Source organism: Pleuronectes platessa, chromosome 12, assembly GCF_947347685.1.
Source record: "Pleuronectes platessa chromosome 12, fPlePla1.1, whole genome shotgun sequence".
Classification (NCBI taxonomy): Eukaryota; Metazoa; Chordata; class Actinopteri; order Pleuronectiformes; family Pleuronectidae; genus Pleuronectes; species Pleuronectes platessa.
In genome coordinates, this window is record NC_070637.1 from 16,972,407 (window position 1) to 16,997,026 (window position 24,620).

The 24,620-nt window shown below is 42.1% G+C and overlaps 2 protein-coding genes across 4 annotated transcripts in view; both read left to right on the forward strand.

Annotated features, from left to right (window-relative positions):
* The first annotated feature begins 3,448 nt into the window (after positions 1–3,448).
* On the forward strand, positions 3,449–14,543 carry anxa11a (annexin A11a). 2 transcript variants are annotated; one of them, XM_053435713.1, is made up of 15 exons: positions 3,449–3,609; positions 5,339–5,629; positions 6,393–6,475; positions 7,187–7,516; positions 7,652–7,739; positions 9,649–9,743; positions 10,063–10,176; positions 10,866–10,956; positions 11,432–11,511; positions 11,601–11,657; positions 11,744–11,837; positions 11,995–12,090; positions 13,462–13,520; positions 13,642–13,764; positions 13,873–14,543. In XM_053435713.1, the coding sequence occupies exons 2-15, from the start codon at positions 5,341–5,343 to the stop codon at positions 13,930–13,932; spliced, it is 1,659 nt and encodes a 552-aa protein (XP_053291688.1). In that variant the 5' UTR covers positions 3,449–3,609; positions 5,339–5,340; the 3' UTR covers positions 13,933–14,543. The 2 variants fall into 2 exon arrangements, with proteins under 2 accessions (XP_053291688.1, XP_053291689.1); XM_053435714.1 differs by having other exon boundaries at positions 7,304–7,516.
* Positions 14,544–19,818: 5,275 nt separating this feature from the next.
* Positions 19,819–24,620, forward strand: part of dlg5a (discs, large homolog 5a (Drosophila)) — a 35,689-nt gene continuing 30,887 nt past the window's right edge. For both annotated transcript variants that reach the window (XM_053435715.1, XM_053435716.1), the window contains exon 1: positions 19,819–20,150. In XM_053435715.1, coding sequence (XP_053291690.1) covers positions 19,847–20,150 — 304 coding nt within the window. In that variant the 5' untranslated portion in view covers positions 19,819–19,846. The remainder of the gene's footprint in view (positions 20,151–24,620) is intronic.

A 24,620-nucleotide genomic window follows, 5' to 3' on the forward strand; every position in this document is an offset into this window, starting at 1 on the left:
GCGCATGAATATTAACCCAGAGCCAAATGGTTCAAATCAACAGCTCGGATCCACCACAATAAATATTCCTCCACACATCAGGAGCTAAATCAACCATGAGTCATATCATATTCATCACTTGGAACGTCGATCATAAATAGGTTCACATTTGGTTTGTCTAAAAGTGTTGAAAAGTAGCATGTGTTGAGGGGTGTTGTAGATCTGTGTTTGTTCAGCTAGAGGCGTTAACACATCAGGCCCATCTGTTCAGTGGATCACATGTAGCTGCTTGAACTCCAGTTAATATCACTACTCAACTACTTGGTTTTTAATACCTACTTACTTTAAACGTTGATCATTAATAAGTTTACATTTGTTTTCTCTTAAAGGGATAGTTCACCGAAAAAATGGAAATTCACTCATTCTCTACTCGCCACTATGCAGATGGAGGGGTGGGTGAAGTGTTTGAGTCCACGAAACACTTCTGGAGTTTCAGGGGAAAACAGCGTTGCAGCCTCATCCTATGTAATTGAAGTAACTGGTGACGACTTCTTCAAATGTAAAAGAAACATGAAATGCCTCCATACTGCTCCTGTGGTATTATCCAAGTGTCCGTAATCCCCGACATTCAAATTCTACTCTAAATGACAAAATCTATTTGGCCCAAATGTTTTCGGCATATTCTCAGCCTGTAGCCGTGTTTACGTTCGCGCTCTCACTCTCCCCTCTGTGCTTCCCGCCCCAAAGGGCATAAAGGCCTCAGTATGCTTCTCCGAGTCCGTTTCGGAATGATGGACGGACGGATCGGACGGACCCTTTTTGATTTATAGTTCTACGAGCCTTTCTGTTGTGAAAACAATTCACCGCCAGAACAGTAGATGGCGAAACGGAAGTCGAGCTTAGAGAAGCCTACCTCATGAGGTATATAGAAGAAGTCCACGCTGGTTTATTTACGTCCTCCCGGCTCCTCACACACAGTGAACGATGGCAACTAACAGAAAAAGGATGTTGATGACGCGACAGTTTTTGCTGAATAAAGTGACACCCAGCGGGTCAAAATGCTTTTGTTATCGTGTCTTAACGCAGCGGTTCCCCGGTCTTGTTTCCAAACTGCGTTGCTAATTCAACAGCTGCAACAGCTTGAAGCTACACGGAGGCAGCTAGCTTCCCCCCAGCTTCCACACACAGTCAGCACGGACACCCGATACTAACTACTACCAAGTGTTTGCTTCTAACCTGACGGTGTTTGAGAAACAGTGTCATGAGAGCCGTGGGATTAAAGTCAGCGGGTTTTTGCGCTGTTCCCACCGCAGTTAGCATGGTGGCTAGCCCGCTAGCCCCGTTATCAAAGTTCGTTATAACCTCATGTGACCGTACACACATGCTGTAAGTGCTCTAACCAGCCACCGTCAGCCGGACAACGCCGCTGGCTTAACACACTTGTCACATTAATCATAGAGTCGTAGTTGTGATTTTGGTTTATTGTGATGTAGGGAATGGAACAGGAAGTTTCCATTCCGAAATGCTGGCGTTAGCGGACCAATCACAGCCAAGTGCTATCCGTGGGCTGTCCGTCATTTCGACGTGTAGTTAGAAAAATGAGAGCTGCACGAAAAGCTCTCCGAGGAGCCTCGGAGAGGCACGGAGAGGGCGTTCCACGTTGGAGAGGGCGGTCCTATCTGTCCGTGTCCGTCAAAACGCAGAAGCATACATTGGCCTTAAGACGACATCAGCGAGCTCTTTTGAGTATCACAAGACGAGATCAGCGAATGACGGGGTTTACGGACCCCCCCCCCCCCCCCCCCCCGTTTATTTAAATTGTTTTGGATTTGGCTGCAACGCTGTTAACCCATGAAACTCCTAAAATCTTTTGTGGACTCCAACACTTTTTTCATCCCCCCAGTGGCAAAGTGCTGAGTAGATAATGGCTGAATTTTCATTTTTGGCTGAACTATCCCTTTGGTTACAAAAGTGGTGTGTGATTGCATGTGTAGGTGTGTGAGGGGGGGGGGGGGGGGGGGGTCATGGATAGGTGTTTTGTTTGTTCAGGTACAGAGGTGAGAAGTTGCACTATAAGCGCAGTCAAGGTCCATTTGTTCAGAGGTTCACATTTAGCTACTTGAACTCCAGATTGTAAATGTGTTCATCTGACAATTTTTTGTACAAATGTGCAGCAATAAGTTAAAGTTGGAACATTGGTGATTTAAAACAAGAGATCGATCAATCAAATCAGTTCGTCAACCAATTAAAGTCTGCCCCCAGGCTTTCTTCAGGGGGAACTTTATGTCCCAGCCTCCAGCCTCCAGCCCAACCTGGAGGCCGCAGGCAGGCCCCTATAGAATAGTGAAAGTTTTAAAAGGGCTCCCTCTTGTGGCCAATATCACACACGGCCAGTTCAATACAGCTGTGTCACTGCAAACATTCTTGTTCAGGTGGAATCAGTGACGTGACAGCGGAAAATGTCTCTTGCTTGTTCACGATCGTCATGACATCTCAATAACACATACAAACACAGGCTTTTATAGTTTGTGAAAACAACACACTTTATGCTAGTGCCTAAAATCCTTCATTCCTACTGTAGTATATATATATACTATACTGTATATATATAGTGTAAGAAATAAAATATGTATGTAAATAGTGCAAAAATTAAGAATTCTTTACAGACCTAACATAAAGTACTGCGATTATAATTAATAAATATTTAATCGACACTTTAATCATGCAGAATATAACATATCCTACTTTGATTAACATTTTTTTGTCAAAAAATATGAATTACTATCACAGTAGTGTAAGAAATATAGTATATATATAGTAGTATATACAGTAGCAGCAGTGTAGGAGATTAAATATTAAAATGATGAATTCCTGTTACAGAACCCATTGGATATATTGTCACTAAAATATTACATAGTATAATTAATTGACAGTAAAATCATACTATATAACATACAGTATTATAATATACTTTATTGATTTATACATATTATATTTACACCATCAAGTAATCAGTGCCTTCGTCATTAAACGTGAACTCTATAACTGGGTTATTTTGGGTCATCCAGTCAGTTGGATTTTATTCTCATGACACTTTTCATCCAAACACTTGAAGATAAAGTGCCTCACAAGGTAAACAAATAAACAAATGGAACAAATAAAAAGAAGGGTTAGGGTTATGGACACACCTGACAGATAATGAACCTATTGTGACACATGTCGTGACGTCGGTGTGTCACATTTTCCATCATGTCAGTAATGTTCATGTATAATCTGTATGTGTGTGTGTTTGTTTATGGCTGTCACGTGGTAAAGAGGAGGGCTGCCTGCCCTCTCAGTCCCCCCTCCTTCTCTCTCTCTCACTCCTTGCCTCACTCTCTCTCTCTCTCTCTCTCTCTCTCTCTCTCTCTCTCTCCCTCTCTCTCTCTCTCTCTCTCTCTCTCTCTCACACTCCACCCCTCCCTCCCTCTCTCTCTCACTCCTTCCCTCCCTCCCTCTCTCTGTCAGCTGCAGAAAAATAGGTGGGTTCCTTAAATGGAAACTATGAGTCCCACCCACTTTCGTTAAATACGGTCCAGACTGCGCCTGGTGAGAGACTCGTCCTCCAGGAAGAAACAGAAAATCACCGCAGTAAGTGTCTAACTTTAAGTAACTCGAGCTGGGACAGTGAAAGGTACATTAGCAGACGGTACAACTTTTATCCGAGGGTCTAGAAACTGTTTACCAGACTCGGTTGGGAGGTGTTACGTCACTCTGCCCTTGTAGATCGCGAACACTCCTGCAGATCAGTCTTTAACCATTTAAAGCGCGAAGTTTCAGTCTGCTGCTGTTTATTTACTGTCGTTAAACCTAGCTAGCTTGCTAATGTAGGGTAAAGGCCCACGGGCTGATCTCTGCTTGATCGTTCGATAGTTAGGCGAGGTCAGTGTTCGAAAAATATCCGTGTCTTAAGAGTGTCCACGGAATTAAGCTGTCATGGTGGAAAAGCTAAACAAGCCACATCATGTAGTGTGTGTTGGCAGCTACCTTTGCTAGTTTTCTATAGCAGATCTGTACAGGCTTTAAACCAAGCGAACTGTCAAATACATCCACATTTGATCAGAGTAAAAGTATTTTAAGCTAATTGTTTATTTAGAATAATGTGTTAGCATGCTGTTGAACTGTCTGTGTAACGTTTGGGTGACTCCCGGGAAATTATGGATTCATTAGTTATTATATTTCTATGATTTAATCAAAAGCGAGTGGACTGACACAGCTATTAAGTTGTAAACAGCATTAGCTGATAGCAACTCATATTACTAAAGCAGTTAATGATAACCTTACGTTAAAGCTGCTTTTCTTTTGATCCTGTAATGATTAATATCTTTATTAGTGCCCCTTTCCTGTGTTACAACCTTTTTATGCACGATTTCACAAGCGCACATGAACTCCGCATCAGTTCAACAGACACGGACAAGGAAGTGGGAGGGTGGTTGAAAAAATGTTCTCACAGGTCACACTCATGAGTCACTTGGATTCTTGGATAATTTCTCAGAAAGCAGATGAGACAAATACTTTCTCTATTCTCTGGATGTGAATTATTCTGTCTAGTAGGATCTGAGCTCTGTGTTTTAAAGGGGTAGCTTCCCTGCCCCGTTTGCATATTCAAACACAGCAGATCCCTTTTTTTCTGAGATCATAAAATGCAAAGCAAACATGGCCGTTCCGTTGTACTAACCATGGAACAAGTACGAGCACTGGCCCAAAGGCTTTTCATACAGAGCTTGGGCAAAATGCAAGTTTCCTCACCACCCCACCACACGCAAAACTGAAACTGGATGTGACCCAACAGCCCTGTAATAACTGGGTCTGCCTCTCATTAGTGACAGTGACTATTCAGAAACTGTTAACTAAGACCTCCCTTGTTATCAGGAAATAACTGAAACCAGGGGAATTTGTGATACAGGCCTGTCAGTGTATAGGTGTGTTTAAAGGAAGAACACTGTCATAGGCCCTGCCCTCTAAAGTAGACGAGTTGCTCTTATACAAATCTAACTATATAATTAAGTCTGAGCTACATCTTCCAAAGAAGACATAGTATATAAAGGCACAGTGAATAATTATTCCCACTGGAAAAGATGAGCAGGGGAACGTTTACAGCTGGGTGTTTTTTATTTCTTTTGATGCCATGTTAATTCATGCATATGTCTTTAGTTTGCCATTAAGAGCAAATTTATTTATTTTAATTCCTCTAAACTGACTTTTAGCAGGGAAACTAGTGCATTTTTGTCACAATTACTGCACAAAATGATAATTGTCTGATTTGCAAAAGGTCTTTTATGCCATCCCTCTGATTAACTCTTCTGTTTTTGGATTAAAGCAATGAGCTACCCTGGATACCCCCCTCAGGCTTGTGGATACCCACCTCAAGCAGGCGGCTACCCTCCCCAGGCAGGCGGATACCCTCCTCAGGCAGGAGGATACCCACCTCAAGCAGGCGGATACCCACCCCAGGCAGGCGGATACCCACCCCAGGCAGGCGGATACCCACCTCAGGCAGGGGGATACCCTCCCCAAGCAGGAGGCTACCCGCAGCAGCCGAGTGGCTACCCTCCACAGGCTGGCGGCTATCCACCACAAGCAGGAGGCTACCCACAGGCACCACCACAAGGTGAGCATGCAACACTGTATATTAGATAATGTGACACTTAGGGATGGGTTTTTCACTTTTTTGTTCGAGTTAGAACTTGATGCCAATCTCATGGCTGTATTGTAAATATGAAGACACTATAAACTAAGCCTAGCTTCACATTAAGACTGAGCACGCAGGGAAAAAGGAGCCTTGTTCTTTCCATAGTAATAAACTGGTGTTCTTTGTTAACCAGCTCTCATCAGAAATATAAATAATTATAGATAACTATTACTTCAAATTGCATTAATTGATCTATGGCCACTAAGGGGCTGGAACACTACAAAATCATAAGTCAGAGAAGTAAACTTATGTACAAGCAACTCACCAAGTTGTATAAAAAAGCCCAGTCCTACATATAGCATTAACATCAGGGCAAACATGAGCATTACTTTAGACAATTAGATAATAGAGTAATTAGAGATTTGAAACATGGTCAACTATTCTGGTGCCTTGTAGGAAGTGAGTCAGTTTTGTTTTTAGGCAACACAGATCATGAGACTTAAAGTTAAAAGAGTGGAATTTGTGTCCCCCTCAGAAACAAACAAAGCAAGTCTCACAGTTCCTCCTTCACATAGTACTCCTATTCTCTGTCCAGCACTCTTTTCACCTTCATGTTAACTAGTTAGAAAGTGAGAAAAGGGAAGTTTCCAGCAAGAGGGGTCCTTCCAGTCTGGGTCTAAAATTCAATACTTTTTTCCTTCAGGCATTTAGTAGCATAATATGTTTTTGGTATCTTCTCCAGGTAGCTGGGGTGGTGGCCCTACTGGTGGTTATCCCTCCATTGGTCTTGACAGCTTATCCAACCCCGGATACAATGCTGGCATGGTAAGTTTATCTGAAAATATAACACCTTCACCTGCACCCAGAAAATCTTAATGTATGTTAAAAGCAACATGATCAGATTATTGCACTGAACATCCCAGTTAGAATGAATTACTCAGCCCTTAATGGAATATGGCATCCTTTGACTTTACGGTAAGACTTTTTCAAAGTTCACATCCTAATTTTTTAGCTTTGCCATTTTCTTTGTTAGCTTCTCTTTCAAATTCTCTTGCATGAGAAAACCATCATATCCTTTCCTCGTATACTCATATACATTCCTATCCATGCTTCTGAAACCTATTAGTGTGATGCAACCTTTTAGTTTCACCCCTTATACTTCTCTGATCTGTGTTTTTCTGTTCTGTGTTTGTATTTTCGCATGTCTACATTTCTGTTCTGTAATACAGCATAGCCACACCTTTTTGATACATTGTGTAAATGGTTCAAAAGTTCAGGAACATCAACTTCAGGATTTCTGCTGAAGTTAGATCCAGAATCTGCATGACTATCTTTTAAAAATATTTATTAACATTAGTGCAGATAGTGTTATTTTAACATCGAATTAATTCAAATATTAAGTAATATAAATAAGTGGAAGTTAACAAAACTAAATATTTTTCAAAAAAGGTGTGACAAGCTATGTTTGCTTTGCCTATTGCAATTTCCAAGGATCTGTGTACATATAGGATGTGAACCAATCTTTCCAAATCGCAGGCCAACCACAACTCATCCATGTACACCCAAGCCCCTGGGGTGTACCCATCTCTCCCTCAGTCTGGTGGGTATGGTGCCACCTTACCTAACCAACAGTCATATGGCATGTACCCACAGCCAGGAGGGACCATGCCTCAACACCAAGGCCCAGCGATGGGCTACCCCGGTCAGCCAGGACAGCCTATGCAAGGGTACCCCCGTGCCCCATCACCTAATCCTTCCATGCCCGCTTATGGAGGAGCTCCCGCACCTATGCCAGGGTACCCATCACCAAATCCATCCATGCCAGCCTACGGAGGAGGAGCCATGCCAATAGCTCCAGCTGTCAATGTAAGAGACACTGACACCATGCATCTCTGTTTTGAATGTGGTGCACACATTCACTTATAAGCATTCACCATGTAAAACGGAAGGAACTGTTTGTTGGAATAACACATTACGGAAATGCCTGTGTTGTTATGTCAGAGAGGATTCAGGGGAACAATCAAGGACTATCCTGGAGCTGACCAGCTTAAGGATGTGGAGGTCCTGAGAAAGGCCATGAAGGGCTTTGGTGAGTGCTGTGGGCAGACTTTAATCATGGTTTGCTGCTTGTTATTTTATTCTTTAAGCTATTTTTTTTTTTACTATTTTCTTTTTATTCAACAATTACACAAATACAAGTCATCAACAGCATCGACAACCAGAAATAAAAAAAAATACAAATAAAAAATAAAAACAAAAAATAACAAACTGCTGTCATGTCAAGCCTGAGTCAACTGCCATCCTGTCCCCATCCTGAACATCATTCTCCATGTACATACTTAGATACATCAGCTCATGATTCATTTAAAATTTGTATCCCAGAATATCTTGTGTTATCCTATGGACCATTCCCCAAAACCCTATTATTTTGGGACAGTTCCAGATATATGTGCATGGTTGGCCTCAGATGACCCACAATTCCTCCAACATGACTTTCTTGTTTCAGAATAGTTATTTGAAATTTTAGGTGTGATAAAGAACCGTATCAGATTTTTCCAGGAAAACTCCCTCCAGGCTCGCGAACAAGTTGTTGTCTTATGCTTATCCCACATCTTATCCCATTCATCGTCAGATATTTTCATGTCAAATTCTCTTTCCCATTTTTCTTTTATATACCCTGTTGTGTTTTTGTCATCCATCAATGCCTTATATAATGTAGTTATAGTCCTGACCCGGTTCCCTTTATATGTATCAATCATTACTTGTACCACCTTGTTCACCTCTAGAGGGAGCTCCTTTCCAATCCGCTTCCCATAATAATCCCGTATCTGTAAATATTTGTAAAATTCCCGCCAATCCAGGCCATGTTTCGTTTTCAAGTCTTGAAAACTCATTATCTTCCCCTTGTCCACCAGCATGCACCATGCCGTAATGCCCTTATCCACCCACTGTCCGAATCCCCCACCGCGCCCAGCTGGTTTAAAACTGTTATCAAAACTCAACCTTTTCAATAGATTTGCATCCTTCTCCGCCTTATTATGTCTAAGTAATTTAAACCATAATTCCAAGGTAAATTTTGTGATCGAATCCATTTGATTTCTAACCGTCTTAAATGTTTCCCTATCTCCTATAATACTCTGTATGGGACACAGTTCAAATTATTTTTCCATTTCTTTCCATTTTGCTTCATAATCCAGTTTACACCAACAATGCACATATCTCAGCTGGGCCGCATGGAAGTATTCTTTCAGGTTCGGCAGACTCAGGCCCCCACCCTCCCTCTTTAGCTGGAGAGTTCTGAGTCTCACTCTTGGCCTCTTCCCCCCCCATATGAATCTGGATATCATCCTGTCCCATGATATGAATTGTGTTTGAGGTATCTCTATTGGTAATGCTTGGAACAAGTATAAAAGTCTGGGTAATACATTCATTCTTATTAATTCAATCCTTGAGCTAAAATCCAATGTTAGGGTGGTCCACCTATGTATATCTTTTAATAATTCTCGGTTAATCCTATCATAATTTGCCCTATATAGTCCTGATAAATTCCTAGTCACTTCTACGCCTAAATAATGAATTTTCTTCAGATTCCAATTTAAATTGTATTTATCCCTGATCTCCTTTGGTGGTGTATAATTGATAGTGAGTACTTGGGTTTTAGTGATATTTATCTTATATCCTGATAGCTGTCCATATGCGTTTAAGAGATCTAGCAATTCAGGCAACGATTCACTAGGCTGTTCAAGGAATGCAATGACGTCATCTTCGAAGAGGCCGACCTTATGTTCTACCTTTAAGCTATTTTTAAGCTGCGTTGTGCGACAGATTTTAATATTAACTTATTAACTACTCAACTAATCAATGAAATCTAACAGCTGTTTCTGACAAAGACACTTTAGCCTTAATTTTGACAAATGAAAGCCATGTCTAAGTATGAACATAATGTGTTGAACCTGAAATAGGTCAAATTTGTATCTGCGTTTGATTTGTCTGTGCAGGAACTGACGAGCAAGCCATTATCGAGTTACTGGGGTCTCGCTCCGTCAAGCAGCGTGTCCCTTTGCTGCGTGCCTACAAAACTTCCTATGGGAAGGTAACAGTCCTTTTCATGCTACTAGCGAACTTTTTATACATTTAGTTAGTGTGGAAAAATTAGGAGTGCATCTTATTCTTGAAAATTGCTGACAGAACAAACACCATTTACTTATATAGACTCACACATGGCTCAGTATGCAGCAGCTAGCTGTGGTTAACAGTGACGAGCTGACAACAGGTGCTGTCAGTAAAATGGAGAGGGGATTGAATTTCCTCCGAGCTCATTACAGTTAAGCCACAGAGTCTCTTCCCGTGTGTGTTTCACAGCAGCAGTTAATGATGGTTTTTAGTTATTGAAAGCATGTTTCCATTTTTAGGATCTGGTTAAGGACCTGCATTCGGAACTGTCTGGAGATTTCAGGAAGCTGGTCCTGGCTATGCTGAAGAGCCCAGCTGAGCTTGATGCCTACGAGCTACACAGTGCCATCAAGGTAAAAAAAAACACAGGGAAAAAAGCATGTGTACGTGATTTAGAATTCTGTACGTGCTTGCATCAGCTGTGGAGTTGATTGAAGATTCACTTAACTGTAGTTTTGACTCGGCCAGAGGACAAAGTTGTCAGATGATTGTTGTTCTGTTTTTTTTGATTGATTATTTATTTAAGCCTCGGAAAACACATTGAGGAATAAGACCCTCATTTACAATGGTGCCGAGGGTACAATAAAGAGTAAAACATTGAGAAATAAATAGATAAGAATAGAATAAATATGCATATATACATAAAGCAATACAAAGTAAAAGGTCACAAACAATCAACCCTGACGATTCAATAAATACTATAAAATACTATGGTTAAGCTTAACCCAACTTACAGTTACAATCACTGCAGGAGAAGCCAGCTGTACATGAAACAAGAATCGAGAACTCCTTTAATGAAATCAATGAGGCCAACTTTAACGATTTTTGGACCTCATTCCAGATGTAGGGTGCCTTATAACAGAAAGCTGTCTTCCCCAAGTTAGTGTTGACACGAGGCAGATATAATGAGAGCCAGCTCTGGGAGCATGTATTGAGATTATTGCAATTCCAGCTGATGAGAGAGGAGAGCTATAATGGCAGTAGCCCAATGATTGTTTTGTAAGTATAGATCTTCCAATGATCATCCCTGTTTTCCTAACAGGGAGCTGGAACCGATGAAGCCTGCCTGATTGAGATTCTGTCTTCTCGCTCCAACGATGAAATCAAGGAGATAAACCGCATTTACAAACAAGGTGAGGAGCCTCAGGGTGGTTAATGCACTGCTTTCCTCCACTGCTCTGTTCTCCTTTATCACACAGCATCACAGCACTGTGTTGAATAGCTTTAATTACACTGGTGAATAAGCTCTGTATATCTAGATGTCGCTATTACCATGATTTTTAAATGCAAATTGTATTGTGAGGAATCTGTCAAACATAAAATCATTCAAAATGAAGGCAATGGTATCAAGGTCAACTACAAATACATAAAAGTATAACATGATTTGAAATGAATCCTTAAAAGTTCAGCATCATTTTGTCAGCATTATTTGCTTTAAACTTGTTATGCTTTTTTAGAATTTCACAGTATCTCAGATTGCCTTGCCAGTAAATCAGATCCTGGTCATTTCCCTGAATATCTGTCCTGGATTTTCCTGATATTCTTGGTTTCTGTGACCAGTTTTTTGGGTTTGTTTCGTTTGACTAAAATGGCTGAAATAATTTTCAGAATACAAGAAGAAACTGGAGGATGCCATCAGCGGGGATACTTCAGGCCACTTCCGCAGGCTCCTGATCTCTCTCGCCCAGGTACAGAAATATAAATAATTCCTTGTATACCTGACACCTCTAAACTATTTTCAGATTTAATCAGGAATGTTTTTCTCTGTACGTCAAAGGGTAACCGTGACGAAAGGCCCAATGTTGACATCTCTATGGCCAAACAAGATGCTCAGGTAAAGTCAGTTTTCATTAGCATTAATAATAAATGTTTTATTATTTATCATCTACATTGCAAACAAAGACACGTTCTTCCAAATAGGCCCTGTATGCTGCTGGAGAGAGCAAGCTGGGAACAGATGAGTCCAAATTCAATGCTATTTTGTGCAGCAGGAGCAAACCACATCTCAGAACAGGTATTCTTTATGAGGACGCGTTCACAAGCTTCATCTAAACTGGTTCAACATTTAAGACTTGAAGTATATGAATAATCGAGAATTGGGCCATAATGCAAGTTCAGTCCTTTGCTGTATATATTCCTGATGGTGTGTGTATGCATGTGTGTGTGTGTAGTGTTTCTGGAGTACCAGCAGATGTGTGGAAGAGATATCGAGAAGAGTATTGACAGGGAGATGTCTGGAGACCTCGAGAGTGGCATGGTGGCAGTGGGTAAGAATACACACACAATACACACACCTATTCAAAGTCTGGTCTTTGGCTACATTGATACTTATATGTTTTAATATTTTCAAACCCTTAAAAATAAGATTTTTAAAACCCGTGCTGGCTCCTGTTTTAGTTTGAAACCTGCATTTGAAGCCACAAAGGCTAAAACAGAGACTTCCTGTTTACACTGGCACGTGCATGCCAAGGTCACGTGAATGGTTATTTGTTTATTAACACTTTACATTCTAAATAATAAGGTGTGTTGCTGCTATTTGCTTAGTACACAAATAAACGTGACTGTATTGCAGTATCTCGGTCGCGTTCCTGTTGAAGGTGTAATCCTCTTTGTGTTTTCTCGTTTGCCAACATATCTCAGGTTTATGGTACAGTAACATGTGTTTGACATTCTTCATAGTCTTTCCACACCCAGTCTATATGTCTTAATTGTGAAGTGGTGTGCACTGCAGTGTTGGATGTTTGCTATTTTTTTTTTTTTTTTACACAGTTTCATTTGACTCTCTCAGAAAATTCTTTGGTTTCTGATTTCACGTTCGCTTTCTCATGCATGTTAACATTTTTCTAAAATATAACTCACTTTAAAGCTGCAGTTATCAATATTTGGCCACTAAGGGGAAGGGAATCTCAGAATCAAGATGACAAACACCGCACTAGTTTAATGCCTCCTTTATAAATTGTCATGGCTAACACATTTGCATCTAGCAGACACGTAAGCCTCTTTTAAAAAGAGATTCTTCATGTTTACATCGAACCAAACAACGCCGACATCATGTTGCACCAGTGTAACATTTTTAGATAGTGTTCTGGATGCTAAACAACAGTGTCGGCTTCTGTCCAGCATTGCCGGCTCTCTCTTCTCCCTTTTACACAGATGCTAACCCGATTAAAAGGGCTATAGCAACATTTTTTGTTGCTGATTAATATAAGTACATTATTTACTCCTCTTTTAGCTCTGTTTTGGTATATGCCACTAGGATCTGCCCAGAAAACCTCCTAAACACATGTCTGGCTCTTTGCTGAGATGCTATAGTAACAGTGCTATAATAATAATGCTCTATAGGTTCTTCATTCTGAGTGACCCTCCACGGTGTCATTATTGCTCTTTTAATACACAAATGTTGGTTATTGCGGCTTAAAGTTTGAAATCCTCTGTTACATTCTTTTGATGTTTGTGTAGTTTGATTTTGCAGAGGTCACATTTTCATCACCCTCACCATTTTGTGTTATATATTGCAGATTTCTTCTTGCAGTCAAGAGAAACTTAATGATCTAAGTTGTGTTTCTTTAAAAGAAACAAGGTCTGAATGAATGATTACATAGCGCGTGTGTTGGCAATAAGTATTTTCTCTATTTCAGTGAAGTGCATTAAGAACACATCTGCCTACTTTGCTGAGAGGCTCTACAAGGCCATGAAGGTGAGGCTCTCCCTCTTGTTTGGATAGAAGTCTTCTGCATAATAAGTGCAGAATAGTATTAGATCACGCACTCATTGTGTGTATCTATAATTAACGTGCATGTGTGAATGCGTGTGATCAGGGCGCTGGGACCAAAGACACAACCTTGATCCGGATCATGGTGACTCGTTCTGAGGTTGACATGCTGGATATCCGCCAGGCGTATGTTAAAAACTACGGCAAATCGCTGTACACACACATCTCTGTAAGTATCTCCATACCCTATTCATACAAAGGAAATACAGCTGTGGGACCAGCAGACATGACAGAAAGACAAATATGTGAATTAATTTCTGATGCATTTTATTGACAGGGAGACACATCAGGAGACTACAAGAAACTCCTACTGAAGCTGTGTGGGGGCAGTGACTGAACTGGAAACTATGTCTTCTCCAGTTTTCAATTAAATATCAGTTTTATATCTCATCTATGCGCTTTATACACATAGTGCAAACTTGCATGCCAAACCTCTCAATGCATTGTTGATCTAGCTGTAAGAACCTCATATATTGCTTCGTCCAATTATTTTCTATATACAGTATGCAAAAAATGTTTTTTATATTTTTTCATTCGTGACAACTTTGATTTTTATGAGTTAAATATTCATGGCCATACAATCGATTTGTCAGCGATGACGTATGCATTTTTAAAAGATATATATTTATAACATTTTATTTCTTATGTGCCATCATTTCCAGATATGTAGTGATATCTGGAACATTTATCAGCTTTTTTTCTAATGTTCAGCAAAGCTGAATAAAGAATGAACCAGAATAGATAGAAGCTCAACACCAAAGGAAATGTTTGCAACTGTATTGTCTCTTCTATATATTGTCTTCAATTTACAGTTTTTCGTTAATCATAGTGTTTGGGGACATTCTTTTTCTTGTGTTTCGTTTACGTGCCATTGTAGTATATATTCAATTATAGCATCACATTTATTTTATTGTTGGAGTCTCAAACAATAAACTTTGAAGACACAAAGTGGGAACATTTGTGGTTTTTCACATAATCACTGTAGATAAGATATTTATTTGGATCTGTAATTAATTGCACAGATCAATGAATTATTCTTTGAGAATCAACTAAAATGTTGATTCTAACATTAAGTAAGGTTAAAGACAGCGAAAATTTAACTTAATCTGGATCTGCAGCAAATTTGAATGAGTTCATCCCCGACCTGTACCGGTCCTTCCACCCTGTTTTTCTTGATAATTGGTCCAGTGTTTTTGCATAATCCTGCTAACTAACAAACAAATAAAGAAACATAGATAAAAACATAACCTACTTGGTGGACGTTATTATTACAAATAACAAATGTAAAAATCCCTGTGATCAGTGCACGGTTTCACAGTCAAACCCGTTTCTGGTGTAGCTGTAATAGAATCAGCTTGCCACTAGAATGCAGTGAAGTCCTTGTGTCCAACCCAACAGCGACACCAGGAGTGTGAATGTCAACAAGCAGTTCATAAGTTCACATGAATTATTATGATCACGACAATCATCATGGTCACACTTCATATTAAACTTGGCCACATAATTCTCCACTGAATGTGTTGAAGTGTCAAATTTAGAGCCAGAGACCAACTGGTGGTTCTTCACTCCGCAGCCGTTCACTCACTCAATACAAATACCCCCCCCCCCCCCCCCCCCTTAGCTCGAGGTGTGTGTGGCTGCACATGACGCTCTTCATGCCTTATTAAGTTCTGTTTGCTCCACTTTGAATCCGGCTGAACACACACTGTTGAGCTGTGGCTCTGGACTCGGCTGACTTTAGTGTGTGTGTGTGTGTGTGTGTGTGTAGGAGAGAGAGCTAACTGCACTACGATCAATAACGCTGTGAAGTGAGGCGAGGGGGGGGGGTTGAATTGATGGCATCCATAAAGCTGCCTTGGACACATTAAGCAAGTGTAGCATGTCTGCAGTGCGACCGGGGGCCTGGGGGACGCTCATTTTTGATCATGTCGTGTTAGAATTGACTAGAAATGACAGGGAGAGCTCGGGGGCCTCAGATCGATGTTTGGATTACAACAACTAGAATTCTAATGAAGATTAGATGCGATTAGCTTGGTTTTGAGGAGATAATTTAGACATCATTAGATTAATTTCATGAGGAGATTTCAAAGTGTTTCAGCAGGCATCTGCCAGCGTCGTAGTTTTCGATATCGTCATCATCAGTAGCCTCCCGTCTGCCGCAGGCGACCGGCTGAAGGCTGTGTAATTCACTGTTAATTAAAAACCATGAATTACCTAATTTAATGTCTTTTATAAGTGATCTAATCATTTGGGAATGATCTCACAGCACCTCGGGGTGTTGAGATATTGTGATTGTGATATTAACATTAAAACATCCAGACACCAACGAATGGATTCCCTTCTAACACGTTGCTGCCTCCTTAAACTAAATGGTCTACACTTATATGGCACCTTTCTATTCTTTAGAGTCCAGTTTTGCCATTCACCCACTCACACACATTCATACAGTTCAGCACTTTCTCTATCACACATCAATCACACACTGCCAGCACAGTCGTCATAGGGGGAATTCGGGGTTCAGTATCTTGCCCAAGGACGTTTCAGCATGCAGAATTGAACCACTGACCTTCTGTTCAGTGGACGACCCGCTCTACTTCCTGAGACACAGCTGCCCGATGTGTCCGCTCAACACCATTATCCTTGTGCATTCTCACAGGGATGAAGATAAATAAACTGTTGGTGGGAATGAATTATGCATATAGTTGCAGTAAATAAAAGCATGTTGAAAGTGAGTGGATAATAAAGGGTTTTTCCACCCTTAGCACAGACAGCATCTCCATTATCTTGATCTCCGTTCAGACATTCAATAAAAAATGCACAATATTCACACTTTGAGACTATTTGCGCACAATAAAAGATGGATAGGCTTGTTTACAGTCTCTTCAATAAAAGATAAAGCTATTATCTACCCTGATCCAGGCTGTCTGCAAAACAAATCTGTTTAATGATGATTATATACATAATTATCATCAGAGAGCTAAAAGCACATCCCCTGTTATCTAGATAACAAACCAATTCATACCCGCAAGATAAAAAAGCATCAGGCTGTCTCCTCTGTTCAAGTGCATGCCCTCAGAAGCAGAGTTCAGACACGGCCGTCCAATCTGTCGGCAGTAGGGACCCTCTTCCCTTTGATATGAATGAATTATAATTCATATTTCATCTAAAGGAGATAGCACATGGTTGCACAAGCTATGGAGCCAGCATGGCAGAGAGACGGGGAAAAAGAGGGGAGAAAAAGAGAGGGAGTTGTAGATGTCACAATGAGATTCAGTGCATGCATGAATAAGGTCACGGTTTGAGAGGTATGCCTGCAGACTCCTGCCTCTGTACCAACAATCTTTATTCGGCTGTAGACTGGCAGCCGAGTGCATCGATCATCGTCATAGTGTATTCCGACTTAAATACACATTTCATTTCAAATACACATTTTTTCCCTTCCATTTGTCCCTGCCCTCTTATATCTTATCCAACACAAAGATACAGTGAGCACTGGAATTGGTTGCAGTGTTGGGGCTTAGATATAGAAACGTGGTGCACATAAGCCTGCGGCTGCAGCAGCAGCATTATGCAAGCCCTGAATAAAATACTTATATTTTTATTATCACTGCGGTTGCAATTTTTTGCAGAGTGAAATACCCGATGAAGTCAGTAAAGATGGCGATTGATTAGGTTCTGCTGATGTAATGTGTCTGTGTTGTAATTAAAAAAGTTTATGATGAGGAATGTTGTAATATAGAACAGTTTCTTCCCCATGGCAGTGGGGCTCACAAACAAGCCCCCTGCATCACACTGACTCTTTGGTCTCACAGGACTCTCTATCAGAAGAGATATTGTATCAACGTTCTGGTTAAATAAAGGATAGCAACATTAACACAAATATTGAAGGTGTATCCTTTCCACAGTTTTACGCTGACAGAATTTTTTGACATAAAAAAACAAACATACATTTCCCCAAATCGCCATGATGATATGATAAGTTGCCAGTGTTGTGCATGAACCAACGCAAAAGAACGCGCTCATTGAACACGTTCACTTTTATGAGAACGATGAACTGAACGCAACTCAATGACAAACAATGAATTTGAACGGTGAACACGTTCATATTGTAGCGTCCTCGCGTATAGACGACAGGAAACTTCTCTCTTTATGTGTAACTTTATTAAAGTCAAGTGAACACGACACACTTCTTGTTCGTAACTCTGACACTCCTCTCATCCACCACTGTATTCTTCACTCCCTTTCCTCATTCACCCTTGATTCGCCAACTCATCCACCAATGAGAGCCTGGCATCCTACAAAACCCTACAAACATTGGCCTAGACTGTCACTTGCCCCACCCCTACCTGTTCACTGACCCTCGGGACATTTCAATACTTTCTCCTCAGAAGAGACCCTGTCTATCGAATGCTTTCATCATGTCGTTGATGAGTGCCCGTAAAATGTCCGCGATTTAGCCTAACCGAAACCAACTAACTAGACTTCGCACTACGTTACCCATCACTCATGGCACACATATGCAGACCAAACAAGCAACGTATTCCAAGTGTTTTCTTCTCTGGCCAGTGTCTCGGCTCCGTACCACACAACTTGATATAAGGAAGCTTCATGGATCAGAGACTATACGACTCTATTGAGCCGTATAGTGACTGAATCTGGAATCTTCTCTCAAATAACATCCCCCCCCCCCCCCCCCCCCCCACAGACTGGGTTATTCTAACAATAGGTTTCATCCAGTATCTAAAAGCCAAAAATATAAAAGTAACTTTTAAGTAAGGCTGTCAAATATATGTAGTAAAGTAGAAAATATTTGTTTATCAAAAGCAGCATAAAATGACAGCGACACACACACGATAATTTGTCCATCGCCTTATTCTGCTTAGTTTCGTACAAAACTTGTTAATGAGAGTAGTGAACTTGCACAACACTGTAAGTTGCATACTAGTGATTCAATTTACATAAAGGTAACACCAGTGGTGCAAAAAGTATTTAAATCCTACAGTAGCTATACTGTAGTTTACAAATACTCTATTACAAGTAAATGTCTGGTATTAAAAAGGTAAAATGTACATTAAGTATGGCATTACTGCAGAAAAAAATCCTGTGAGTGTTGTACTATCATATCATATATTATTCATATTTTATAATAATATGTAAGACATGTTTTTCAAGGAAAATAGAGACGACCTTAAAATCAGTAGCCCCTCTTGAAGGTCAAACATATTTTGATCTTGTTGGCATATATATATATATATATCATCAGCCCTATACATTTGCCACGTTGATAAATTAGAGTATAATATTGTTATATACTCATCTGTAATCAATCTGTTGGAGTTGGTTGAGATTGAGCAAGATTACACAAGATCCGTATTGTTTTGTATTATTACATCTTTTCATGTTGTGCATGGAAAATCTAGAAGTAAATTGTTTGAAGTAAGTTGTTAAATAAACGCTGTGGAGTTTTTCCACCATGTATTTATATTTGACTGTACTTACTGTAGATCCCCTGCAGGAAGGAGCATCGTGTATTTCCTCTCCTCCTCTCTGAAGAGGAGGTGCTTGTCTACCCATCTTCACCTCTTCACCTGTTAATTTCTCCACTTTTTCATCCTCCATCCATTCTCAGTTATTATTCTTTTTTTTGTACGTCAGGGATTTTTCGACGTACTACGGCGCGCATGTGTACGCCCATTGAGGAAAGGGGTGTGTCCTGGGCGACGGACGCGCCCCTTTTCTCCTTATACGGTCACGGAGCGGAGCGTTGATTGACAGCGGGCAGCAGCTGCTGAGTCGCTCAGACATGGCGGAGGAGCCAGTGTGAGTGAGGACCAGCGGCGGAGTTACGTGAGTTTTCCCCGCACCAGAGGCGACGCAGGGCGGATTGAATGACACCGGAGGGGAGCGGAATGTGTCCGGCCGAGGCGCGCAGCGAGGGGAAGCGAAAACCGACCCGAACCGCCGCACACGAGTAAGATGGGAAAATGTATCGCTGTTTAGTGCAGTCAACAGCCCTGGGCAACAAATATGGCTCCTTGTGCCTTTTTCAATATGCCACAGAAACCGACCTCCCGTGCAGCCTGACGCCGCGGCGGCTCCGGCGAACTTCTGCCCGCCGCGACAAGTTGACTCCAGTAATCGCTCGGTACTTTTGATCGGCGAGGACATCGCATCCACTCGCTCCGTCCGGGGTTAGCTGGGGGTGGGTGGGGGGGAGCGGGGGGGAGCTACGGAACTACAGCGGGGCAGCAATGGAGCCAAAGCACAAAGAGTTGCTCGACCAGTGCCACCAGAACTTGCTGGAGTCCATCACCGACGCGGACCGGCTGATCGAGCTGCTCATCGTCTCCGGCACCCTGAGCCAGCTCGACAGGTTCGAGCTGGAGCAGAACTGCTCGTCCAGCGCCGAGAAAGTGGACCACCTCCTGAAGATGCTCGTGAACAAGGAGAGCGACCATTTCCTCGACCTGTGTGTGGCCCTGGAGAAGGCGTACCCTGACCTGTACGCTGCCCTGTTCGGCAGCAACGGCGGCGGACCTGTGGACCACTCCACCGGTAAGAGCCGAGACACAACACAACACGACCCCCCCCCCCCCCCCCCTCCCCATGATCAGGCTTTCACTTGAACCCATAAACACCAGTGGATCAGCTGCAGCGTGTAGCCTCAGAGGCATCTGGGTGGTCTGGTGCAAGAAGACCGTGTGTGAATAGATGCACAGCAGCGAGCACTGATTTCCTATTATGATCCATACATGTCTGTGTGGATCTATAATGAATGCTCACGGTTGCACATTTGCACATTTGCAAGCAGACTTCACAGAGTGCAACACCACGGGCCCCGGTTTCACGTGCAGTACATGATGCACCAGCCTGTATGGTCCCAGTGGCCTGCAGATCTCATGCACAGCTTGTGATTAATTCAGCCAAGGACTCTTCTGTCATCACTCTGCACTCAAAGACACTCCCAGTCCCTGCAACACACATCCACGGTGTAGTTGGTTGGTTTGACCTGGTATCATTCTGTATAATGTCCTTTTTATAATGGTGGTTTGTGATAGTTGTGTGTTGTTTTTTTTTAGAGGAAAACCCCCCCACAAAGTATTCATCCATATCCAACGTTAACTCCGATTTGTTGCCAGTGCCATGATATGGTTAGGGTACATTAGGTAGCCTTACTTGTTTCCATGACAACCACTGACATATGGGTCCACGTCGACCTGTACATGGATGTGTGTGTGTATATGTGTGTGTGTGTGTGTGTGTACTACTCATGCATGCTCAGAAACGTAAAACGTGTTGTGCAGATCAGTTCGCCTTTCCCATTCGCATGAGACAGAGAGAGACAGAGAACCACATTGATTTCCCACCTTGAACATCACTTGGACATAGCTGAAGCTTTCTCTCAAACAGAAGTACACAATAAATACACAATGTCCTCTGTAGGTTACAGCTGCCAAGTTGTAGCGTGTCTCAGTCTACTGGCAGCAAGCAGACCTTAGCAGGCAACGCTCAGGTGGTGTCTCACTCCTCTGCTGACGGGATCACTAATGCTTAGGCTTATCACTTCCTCGTATTGAGTGTTGGAGTTTCAGCGGAACTGGACTTCTCTGTTAGTCCTCTGTCTCCCCCCCTCACACACCTTTCGCAGGCCGCACACAGCACTGGGCCTCAGCGTTGACCTGCCCTGTGCCAGGAGAGAGCGAGTATAGCCACAGTGAGTCTGGCCAGTCAGCCCGTGGTTATTCAACAGAGGATTAGGCCCCTGCTCTCCTCTCCTCTCTCTGGTGTAAACTCTCTCTGTGACACACGCTTTCTCATGCCTCCACACTCCTCTGTATTAGCCGCCACGCTCTTGGCTCCCTCTGTTTCGACTTAACGTGTTTTAGTTTTTTTTTTTTTCACCACATGTGCCTTTTATTATCTTTTAGTTTAGTGATTCGTCTGATGCGATCACAGTGTTTCAACCCCACCTGCGAGAGAGAGAGAGCTAAGACAAGCTGCTTACTGAGAACCTCTAAGGCAAAGAGGCTGGTGGAAAAGAGCACGCAGGGATGACATCTTCCGAGCCCTGCATGGTGCGTTTCTGTGAATGACGCAGGGTGTGTGAAAAGCGGGAATATGTGTGTGTGTGTGTGTGTGTGTGCCTGCCTGTGTGTGTGATGAGTCTCGCTGATGGCAACCTGCTCTCGACTCGTCCCCCTCTCATGCTGCCTGCCTGCTCTTGTTCTCAGATGTGCATCCTTTGCCAGCTGAGCCTCCATACACGCACACATATGAAATCAACCAAACCCCAAATAAACATCGCAGGAGAGAGAGAGAGAAAAAAAAAAAAAAAGCACGGACAAATGCTCTGTTGTTAAAGCTCTGGCTCTGTAAATTATTGACATTGTTTTGGCTGGCAAACTCCTGCACCTCCGTAAGAGAAACACGCAAACAAATCATTCATTATGTAGCCTGTTTTGTTCATCCATGTGCCGGGGGGGACTTTGGCTTTTTTTTTTTACGAAATCTGTGATTAAATTGCACAGCAGAAAATTCTCTCCAAGTCCAGAGTATATGATTTGAACTTTTGGTATTAAGGCTGCAGAGCACGTTGCCGAACGCAACTGAAATCGTTCATAAATCCAAGCGGCTACAATCAAGCTGATTTCATGCCTCGGATTGTTTCCTCTTCTTGAGCTGCATTGACAATCTTTCACCTGGAGGTACAGAGTGGTAGACACCTGCACACCCCCCCCCCCCCCCCCCCCCTTTTCTGACTCAAGGGTCTGTGACAGTGATTTAAACGCGCTCCGAGAGCAGGGCAACACAATTCTCCCTGACAGGCTGCAGCGTCCACAGCCCTCCTCTTCCTCTATCTGTTTCCCTTTCGTTTTCTCCTTGTTTTGGTTTGTCACTCCCAAGGTTTATTGTCCTTTCACCCCCCCCGTCCATCCATTTTTAAAAAACCTTTCCCAGATTTATTATATTTATTATATTCCCCCCCCCCCCCGCATTGAGTGTTTTTGTTTTTCCGCACACTTAAATAGAGGTACTCGCCAGAGAGACAGAAGAGGGTGATAAAAAGAGGGTGCAAGAGAGAGGTAGACAACAAGCCTTTTGTTGAGAAGTTGAGCAGGCGCCCAAAGTGCCCTGTCAGCAGCTTGCTCTGTGTACAGCAGCCCAGGACATAGGCCTGTGTGTGTGTGTGTGTTGTTGAAAGGGTGGGGGGGGGGGAGCTCTCCCCTTTGTCAACCAGTTTCTGTCCCACTCTATAAACCACAGCGGACAGACAGAGTGAGTTATGACCCCGGCGCTCTTGTCACGACCGCTGCTCTTAAATATCTCCCGTGAGCTGCACCTTCCTCACTGTGCCGCTGTCTGTCACTCAGAGATGCAGACTGTCACCCCACTCTCTTTCCCCGTCATCACTTCTTTTTCTCACCTTTTCTTTGTACCACAGTCCAACTTGATTCCCTTCCTGCTCTGTAGAGGAAGCCATCTATTTGTCTGCTGTTGACCGATGTTTCTGCTCCGGTGTGGTTGATGACGTTTGAGTAGATCACATTTTATGAGTCGTGGGTATGATCAGCGATGCAGGCTCTAACTGAGACGGGTCAACTGTCTCTGTGCTGCTGTGATTTAAGTGAGCCAACAGCAAGCTGGGACATTTGGTGCTGGAAAATTGGTCGATCAACAGAAATCAATCAGACTTTATTTGTTTTAAACGTTTAATACAGGTTTGTGCAGCTCAAAGTGCTTCACTATGACAAATGTGAACAGCAAAATAGATTTTTGAATGTCCCTGGTTGCCAATATTTTTTCAATCCTTTCATAATGGAAGTTATTTATAATACAAAAATGCCAATATTAGCTGATTTAATTTCCCTCAAATCTGACAATTTATTTGTTCTGATTTCTTATGTATTTGGAAATGTATTTTATATATTCGCATTTTGTTTGGACAAATGACAATCTAAAGATGTTTTCTTGTTATTCAAATGTTTTTTATTACATAAAGTAACTAACAGCATTATTGAAAATCTGTAGTGAAATCATTGTTTCAGCCTTGGTTGAGTTGCACTTGGCACTGTTGATGGATTATGGTCAGTCAGTAATGTGGCTCAATATACTGTATCTATCCAATCATAGGCCGAGAGGTCGACCTCACTGCTTTCACTGCGTCATTGGTACCAATCTTCGATTGAATTCTGTTTTGTCTTTGACACAATTTATTCTTCAGTGTGACATTTGTGCACATTTTTCCACTCGAGCATTAATATCTGATGGCAGGTTTATCCACACTGAACGTGCGAACCCCAGCCAGGAGGCTGTACCGTGAAAGAGGACTTCATTACCATTTTACACATGCTGCTCTGCTCTCTCATTAGCCCACGAGGTAGAGGAAATGCCGCCATCTAAATGTTTACCAGTGCTATTAGGTCATGGAAATAAACAGCATCTTCCTTGTATTACCACCACCCAACCCCCACCTCTAACAGGCTTATTTTACTCGCTTTGTTCTGCAGTATTTTCTCTCTGTAAGGACATCCCTCCCATCATGATGTCCTTACTTTATTTTCCACCCTTGACTGACCTCCATCTCTTTAATGCTCTGACTTTGTTTCTGTCCTGGCTACAGTTGCAATCATTTGTTGTCCGGTCTCTGGCACATGACCCCCGGGTCAAAAGTGACCTGTTTACCAACAAATGGTAGTGATGTTGAGTATTACATTTTGAGCCTCCACTTACAGGAACAAGAACAAAGGATTACACACAACAAAGATCACAGAGCAGATTCAGGTAAATTGTGGGTTTATGTAGGATGAAGTCAGCAGGTTGCCTGTTTTTTTGGAGACAAAAATACCTTGAAGTACAGTTAGTGAGGTGTTTTTCACACAGAAACTGAACAGCCTAAAAACGTTCAACAGCCTTGCAAGCTGAGGGAGAAGGAGACTGAGGAGAAGCATAGAACCGGAGAGAATGGGAAAGAAATGTTTAACAAGATGCTTGAGGTGGGAAGCAAGACAATGCTATTGTTGCAGA

What these genes read in the sequence shown, in the direction of transcription:
- anxa11a (XM_053435713.1), top strand. Translation starts at nt 5,341, where the DNA reads ATGAGCTACCCTGGATACCCCCCTCAGGCTTGTGGATACCCACCTCAA. An exon ending in TGGCCAAACAAGATGCTCAG is followed by an intron (nt 11,658 to 11,743) that starts GTAAAGTCAGTT and finishes TCTTCCAAATAG; the next exon opens with GCCCTGTATGCTGCTGGAGA. An exon ending in CAAACCACATCTCAGAACAG is followed by an intron (nt 11,838 to 11,994) that starts GTATTCTTTATG and finishes GTGTGTGTGTAG; the next exon opens with TGTTTCTGGAGTACCAGCAG.